The sequence below is a fragment of the Chaetodon auriga genome, chromosome 4, assembly GCF_051107435.1.
Source record: "Chaetodon auriga isolate fChaAug3 chromosome 4, fChaAug3.hap1, whole genome shotgun sequence".
NCBI classification, from domain to species: domain Eukaryota; kingdom Metazoa; phylum Chordata; class Actinopteri; order Chaetodontiformes; family Chaetodontidae; genus Chaetodon; species Chaetodon auriga.
Genome location: NC_135077.1, coordinates 13,093,412 through 13,101,454, shown reverse-complemented (window position 1 = coordinate 13,101,454; position 8,043 = coordinate 13,093,412). Strand labels below are relative to the sequence as shown.

The window sequence follows — 8,043 nt, the reverse complement described above, 5'->3', positions numbered from 1 at the left end:
GCTCAAAGAAAGTCTGGCTGTGTCCAGCTTGCTTTGTGGTACACCTGTTTGAGCAGAGATCAAATGTTATGGATTTGAATGTCACTGAAATATTTTTAGATGGGCGTTTGCACTTGCAGTGCACATCAACTTCTTTTAAAAATAATTACAAGCTGCTTTCCATCTTGTCATTGAGTGTGAGGAGACTCAGGCAGCAGTGAGCAAAAAGCAGAGCCGGTAAATGGCTTTGAACTTTTCAGGAAAGCTGACCTGGAGCTGGATGAGTAGCTCTGGGTTTGATACAGTGCGTTAAAGGCTGTCTTTCTTTTTAACTTTAACGCCTGCGCTTTATTACAGACATCTTCTGCACTGCCTATCATTGATTCAGCAACTAAGCTTTTCGTCGTCCTGTGTTTGTGTAATGCTATGTATGTATGTATGTATGTATATTTCTACTGTGTGCTCACCAGCGACGATTTGCCTGAATATCATGATTGTGATATCTCAGGAACGCCTTAATGTTCTGTAGAAACACTTTTCTGGTCATTTTTTAACAGCGTTACTCAGGAACAGAACGGGAGACTTTGAGCATGTTTCACATTTGGTCAGATACTGAATTGATGACACTAATCTTGGGCGTCCACCTTCAAACTGTGGATCTTTAGATCATCTGTGCTGCCTGGTTAAAGATGTGTGTGAAGCATCCACATTTTACAGTTTGTAGATTCTTTGCAGCAGCATCCATATTTGTAGTGTTGTAGTCCACCACAAGCTCAGTGGTTCTGCTGATGTTGAGCTTCAGGTGGTCATTGTCAGTCCTCTGGACTCCTCTGTATAAATAGTCTCTAAGTGAAGACAGCGTGTTTCTCACTGGGATCATGTCAATATAATGATAATTTCCATTTCACCCAAAAATACACTGAATACCCTTTTTTTAATTATTATTATTTAATCTCTACAAAGTCTTCAGTACACATAAGTCTGGACAGACATGGATGTAAGCTGGAACTTATTTTTGTCCTTTATGTCTTATTTTTCTACTGTCTCAGCTTTATGAAGAGTTTAATCAAATCTGTATATGCATAAACTCTGATCCATGTTTTAATTTTGTCCGTCCTTCATCATCGTATCACAGATTTGTAACAAAAGAAAACTTCAAGTCTTATAAAGCTGACTGGTGTTAGAAATAGTTATGATTAACAAAGTTTGTGTTGAGTAAAAATGAGTAATCACATCTGAACACTTGGCATCTGTAACAGGTTTCGTTTTCAAATGAAAGTTGCTTTTTTAAATACACCACTATTTGCTGTTCATCTGTGTCACAAAGTCTCAATAAATCAAGTCAATGTTGTGAAAACACTTGAGTAAAAGAGCTTTTGTTAATCCAACTGACTATTTCATCTAGTAATATTTTGGTGCTGACTGTAATCTGACATCATGTTTACAAGCCGCTGCTTCATCTGAGATAACTGCCAAACATGGGAAATCCAGCATGTGACAAACACTTGAATTCGTCAGTGGCTACAGGAGAAATTGGTCGGTACCCAGACCTCAAGGAGGAAGTATGGATCATCGCAGGGAGAAAAAGATGATACAAGCAGTGAAATGTCGGCACATAACTGTCTCCTGACAGTAAGCGTTTTTAGGCTGCCCCTCTGAGTGTTGTTCACTTGATATTCATGCCAGTAAAGCACACCGCACTGAAAACTGAACTAAGAGACGCACGCGCAGGCAGATGAAAGACTCTTGTGACCAGCGCCGCCAAATCAAATCCGGGCTCATGGCGCGCTTGTAGCACTGCCTCTCGCGCGGAACTGCCTTCGCCACGCCCCCTGCAAATATAAGAGCACCCGTGCTCCTTCAGAGTGTCACGGGCAGAAGAAACAGCACATTTAGGTGCAGGGACCTTCAGCTGGCATAATTATGAGGAGGATTTCTGTGACTTTTCTCAGTATTTTAATATTTCTTAAACTTATCACGGGTAAGTTTATTCTTCATAATTATGATTCATCTTCACTGTCAGACATGTTTTTTGTGTCTTGCAGGGAAGTATGGTTCTGTGATTTAACATCGTGTATTGTTGGTGCTTTTCTATATAACTGTATATACAGGCCTGCGCGTGTTTTCTTATCCTGCCTGTGGCTTATGCGGATAGTTTTCTGTGTATTTTACCTCTCTTTGCTCTCTTTGGTCGCCATTACTCACATCCTTATGATAAGACAATCACATAAACCTGTGAATGGCAGCAACTGCTCAGTTTAAGCCAACAAATAGGTTTGGTCAATACTGCAACACGTTGGGAAGTAGTGTGGGACTTCTGACCAGGAAGGCTACTGAGTTCAATAAACACTTCAGGGATGTTCAATTCGGTGCGTGTGCGTGAGTCTGAGAGCCGGTGCGCGTGTCTGCGTGCATGTGTGCGCGTGTATGTGTGTCGGAGCTAAATCCGAAAGCGCGGAGGGTGAGAGAGGGAAAGAGTGAGAGAGTATGTGCGTGAGATTGTTGCGAGCGTTATCATGACTCGACACAGGACAACTGTCCATCACCTCTACCAGGGACGCAAACTCGTTCCCTAATGCAACCTACCTTTCAAGTTAATGCTGGGCACTTCTGATAGGACGAGCCAGCTATCAATCGTAGTGGCACTGGCCCACATTGGCCCTTATGTAGCTACGCCACTGTTGTATGATATAGCATATCTATAGAAATGGGGGATACGTTTTTCCTTGAATCGTTAGCCTTCAAAAACCTAATTTGACCTCCTGCATGGATGTGGCAGAAAGCAGGACAGGGGAGACATACAAGTGTTAAAAAAGCCATTACATTCCACCACTGCAACAGTAGGGAGAAAAGGGATGTGGACATTGACTGTGAGCAGTGAGTAAACTTCACTGGATGATCAAAACATCCGCAGACACACGTACACGAATCACAGAGTGAACTGTTTATTTATACAGTGGCAGCTAAGTCTTTTGCATCCTGCGCCACGAGCGATAATCCAGTGACTTCCAGGACTTCCAGAAGGAAACTGTCATTACCCCCAGATGAGACGGGGTATATGTCTGCTCCTCTCTAACCAGTAATGGTCTCCCTCTGTTGCATTGCCTGTCCTATAGTGCCACCCTGGGTGCAGTTTAGGGGAAGCCCAGTTCGACACGTCACAACGAAACACCATATTTGGAACTATCCATTGGCCCACGACAGGCGTTGCTTCTGTATTCTACAACTCAAACCGAAGTTTTCCCCTCTCTCTTTTTCTGCGCGAGCCAAGCTGGTTGTCAAATCCGACATCACGCGCTACACAGATGGGTGGTACACCGCGGCCTCACAGCCGCGTCCATCAAATAACAACTGCCCATTTGTCAGTAGTTAAGTCTCCTGTCCCTGAGTCATGGGATCCGGTTTAATATTTACATGAAATAAAGTTTTCATGCTTCCGAGCTCTTCGAATCTGCTCGCGCTGAGCCCAGTTGGACAGCGCGTACTAGGTCGTTGTACAGCGCGCGGCTTCCACCGGCTGGCAGTAATGTATTTGGAGGCTTTACATGCTGTGTTTGTTTCTCCAGGACAGCATCGTCTAGTTTGCCCTACTCAGCCAGTCGAGGCAAGGGAAGGCGATGATGTGACGCTTCAGTGTGCTCTGGACCCCCCGGTCAACGTGGTGGATTACACAGTGGATTGGAAGAGAACTGACCTCAACAAGGTGGTCCACTCCTATCGACATAAACAAGATCATTACAATCCACAGATGGGTCAGTACAGAGGCAGGACAACTTTCAGCCGTAAAGACCTGAGCTCAGGAATCCTGCTCCTGCTGCTGTCCTCAGTACAGCCGTCTGACAGCGGACCTTACAGATGCTTTGTCCCAGCATGGAGAGCCGGTTGTACCATTGTCCTCGTTGTTGGTGAGTACCTTGAAGCTAATTTTGTAGAGCTCAGACGCAAAAAGGAAAAAGTACAGCAACTGCTTCTCCTGCCTGTTCATGTCTTAGTAATTACTTTTGTTCTGAAGACTGTGTGGCAGACTGAGCAGGGCCCGACCACTATGTGCCGGCCACGCCCGGTCAAGCTGTGTACTGCTGGTTTGAGAGGGGCAAGTAGAGACTGTGGGGCGTCGTCGTTCATTGCGGCGAGCGAATGACGTTCGGGTTGTTGCTTCACGTCAGTTTATTCTTATCCGGTTGTGACTAGATTTGCGTCCAGAGAGAAGCGAGTTTCAGTTGTGTTCTGATTGCCAAATGCGTGTTATTGTCGTGCTGTTACTCGTTACCTGTTAGATTCAGGTTTATATCTAATGCTAATGAGTGTGTGTTGCTGATTGATTAAGGTGCTCGTTATCGCCAGAAATGATACGACGGTCATTTATTTTATATTTATATTTATGTTACTGACCGTCCTTTGTCTTCTCACTTATACATATGTGATACAGACATATTTCTGTTGACTAGGTATTTTTAGTTTTCATGTGTTTTGAGGAAGTTATGGAGATGCTAAGCATAATTATTATTACTCAACTGTGTATATCGTGACTTGTATTTGGTTATTAATGATTACTATTACTATTTCTGTTTATTCCAGGACCACACACACACACACACACACACACACACACACGCACAACCATATCTGTAAGGGTGATGTTTTGTCAAATTAAAGCACCATAAACAGATCACTCGTTCTGACAGACGCACACAGCTACATATGAGAGTCTCTATTACAACTTTATTATTAGCTGCAGCCAAAGCATTGATCCCAAAAGTTTCAAATCACAGCCCATCCCCCGTTTCCAGTCTCTGTGCTTAGATAAGCTAAGCTAACCAGCTGCTGGCTGTAGTTTACAGATTTTTAACAGATTGCAGCTACTTTTGTCTAACTGCTACTAGATATTTCAGCCTTTTCAGTGTCTAACTGCATTGTTGTCATTTGAAACAGCAAGAAGAGACCAGAACAAGACGAAGATTGATACATCCAGCACAGCAGGACCTCCGCTGGTAGAAGCGACTGGGCCGAACAACCCTCATTCAGACGGTGAAAGCAGGAGACCTGTCCATGCTGGAACCATTTCCTCTGTCGTTGTCTTCTTCTTCTTTGTCCTTGTTGTGGGTCTGCTGATGACTGGAATCAAACGTAAGTTAAAATACAAACTTCTGCTCCACAGCTTTTTTATTAGCAACCATCCTGAGGGGTGTTTAATGAAGCAGGATTACCAGTGAGTACCCAGGCTGAGTTCAGTGAGCCAGGCTTGTTTTCAGGAAATCGTTTCATGTAAGGAGGCTTAAATAAGTCCAACCTGACAGTTTATTTTTCAGGCTTAGCTTTAGCTCTACATTGTAAAGCTCTAGCTTTACAATGAATCAGACAGACTGAGGGTTCCTCTTTAGTGTTAACTTTTTGCTGTTTATGCTGTTTTTAAATGCACTCCAATCAAAGTACAGCTAGAAAAATGACCCATGGCTGCAGCCTCAAAGTGAGAAGTGTTTCCACTACTTCTTCTTTCTTCAAATGTCACTAAAAATAGTTAAATATCCAGACACCCAGAAATCAATTTATTAGATATGTGTTGATAAGTGGCTGATAACAAATCTGAAGGGATTTAAACAATATTGTCACCATTTGAAAGTAGTTTTGTTCACATGTAAAGCCAAGTAACAATTTAACTAGTAATAGCCAGTTATACAAATAAAGTTCATAATGTCCATAATGTCATAATTTTAAACAGATTGCAGCAATAAATGAGGAAAACCAGCTGTTCTGACTCTGAGCTCGCCGCTGGTCTCCAACATGCTGTCAAATGTTCTTTCACTTTCTCTCATTGTGGCGATACTGTTGTGTCCCTGTTCACTGTGAATGGATGCGGTCAATGCTTCATGTCTCACGTCTGTGTTTCAAAGTATATGAATAATCAAAAAAATGACATCCTTTGTCTTCTTATAAACACTTTTCCTTGACCTTGATGGAAAACATTATGAGGTCCAGGACAGATGTATGTACAATAGACTATGTAATTATGCGATGGTGGATGGGTCTGCCGTGGTTGCTTGGAATTGTGCAACATCCCCTTTCATAAAGGATGGTCCAGCATAGCCTATGCTAAAGGGGATAAGAAAGGAAGCAATGAGACATTTTTTCACAGTGACCAGCTCTTATCATGGCTGCCACTTAGATACTTTCTGGGTAATTTCAATCAATTAGGAACCTTCCTCAGCAAAAAAAGGCTATTTGACTGCAAACCCTCGACTTGACTCACATTGGCTTGAAACCAGCTTTATGAAACAGACTGATCCTGGTTCAGTTTGTTACGTGAATTCATGGCACATTCATGAAACACTCCTCTCCTTTGATTTAGGAAAACCAGAGCAGATATCAACATTACCAGGGGCAGTTAACACCAGTGTGCTTTAATAAGTGTCACAAACTTTTCTTTCTCTCAGAGAATTGTATGAAGAGACTCAAAGGGAGGGAGGACCAAAAACCAGAGACGGCAGAAAACGGGCTTGACGTTCAACAGCTGGACACTCGAGCAGCAGAGGGGGATGAGGACCTGGAGAGACCTGCAGAAAATGGCTTGAGAAGCATTGCCTGCTTCAAGTGATGGTCAGCGCTCCGGCTGCTGTTCATCACCTCAACAATCAAAAGATTGACCAAAGTATTTAATGCACAAACAACCGCTAAACCTCTGCATGGACCAGTGAAGGTGCTGCACACCACAGACACCACAGCAATATGACCCCATTTGGTCCAGATGCACAGTGTTAGAAAGTGAACTTTTCCTCTTAGCCAGTCAACAAAATGCCACTAAAAATATTCACAATTAAAACAAAATGGGACCAATCATTTTCTATGCATCAGTAAAATAGGAGGAAGGCCTGTCACTGACCTCCACTTCTGACCTCTGGGCCCAAATATGCAAGAATATTTTGCACATTCCCAAAAATACAAATATGCAACTTGTATAATCTAAACATATATAAAGAATGCAAATATCTACGCCTGAACGTCTGTAGCAAATAACTTACTACAGACGTTCAAGTTCCCCTTAGGATGAAGTCTACAACTTTTCGTTCCTCTAACCTTTCCTGTAGCGCCCTCATCCGGTTTATGGTTGATTTATGACAAAAGACTTTCACAACTAATGACATTCACATCAGTCTGCTTTAATACAGCTGCTGGCAGCTGTAGACTTACTCTGCAAAATCTGCTCACGTTGCACATTTCACCTGAGTGTAGAAACCAGACAGGGACCCCCCACTGCTCTGTAGCAGACCCACAACACAACACTTCTCATTAATATTGTCAGTAATGGTGTGCCTTAACCTCACTGTGAGGCTGGACTCAGCTCTTAACTTTTAAAGTTACATCGCAACAAAAGGAGAGCAGCTTTCATCACTTGAATAACATATCAAGAGTAAGAAGACTTGAATCTGCAGGCAGCTCTGAGAAACTGGTTCATGCATTCATCTCAGACTGGTCAGACTACTGTAAAACTCTCTGCTGGCCTCCGTCCTCATTCAGAAAACTGTTACTGTTCATATCTGTGTTTGTGTCAGAACATTGTGGGACTGGGTTTCACATCGTTGACCAGGGCTGCCGTGTGATGATGTGGGACTTTTTTGCACTGTCTTTAAAAAATGGTTCACATCAGCAACATCCAGCCATTTGTGAAGTGGATATCAGTGTTGATGTCTTTTGAACTTTCTTGAATGTGTTTTTCTTTCTTTCATCACTTTTTTGCGCTTTCAAAATGTCATTATGAAATAAATGTTATTTATACAGCATCATACTGCCATTGTCATGTTTTGTGATATCTTTCCCTGCAGATAATTTATGGGCTCAGGATTTTAAGATTTCTCCCTCCACGTCAAAACAATGAAGGTTAATGAAATTTTATTATCCATGTCGAATTAAAGCCAGCATATACAAAACTAACAGACAAGTACAAGCAAGTGCATTTATTAATAATGTTATATTTTCCCTGTTGATCCATATTTTAACTTTATTGTTATATTATCCTATATCGTGGAGGTATTCAGATCCTTTAAAGTAAAAGAAGTAATACCATATGTA

At 42.2% G+C, this 8,043-nt stretch overlaps 1 protein-coding gene across 2 annotated transcripts; it reads left to right on the top strand.

Moving 5' to 3' along the window:
- Nucleotides 1-1,822: 1,822 nt before the first annotated feature.
- On the top strand, nt 1,823-7,753 carry LOC143320127 (butyrophilin subfamily 2 member A2-like). 2 transcript variants are annotated; one of them, XM_076729574.1, is made up of 4 exons: nt 1,823-1,960; nt 3,546-3,884; nt 4,912-5,106; nt 6,411-7,753. In XM_076729574.1, exons 1-4 carry the CDS (start codon nt 1,903-1,905, stop codon nt 6,569-6,571), a joined length of 753 nt encoding a protein of 250 aa, XP_076585689.1. In that variant the 5' UTR covers nt 1,823-1,902; the 3' UTR covers nt 6,572-7,753. The 2 variants fall into 2 exon arrangements, with proteins under 2 accessions (XP_076585689.1, XP_076585688.1); XM_076729573.1 differs by lacking the exon at nt 1,823-1,960 and having other exon boundaries at nt 3,410-3,884.
- The last annotated feature ends 290 nt before the right edge of the window (nt 7,754-8,043 follow it).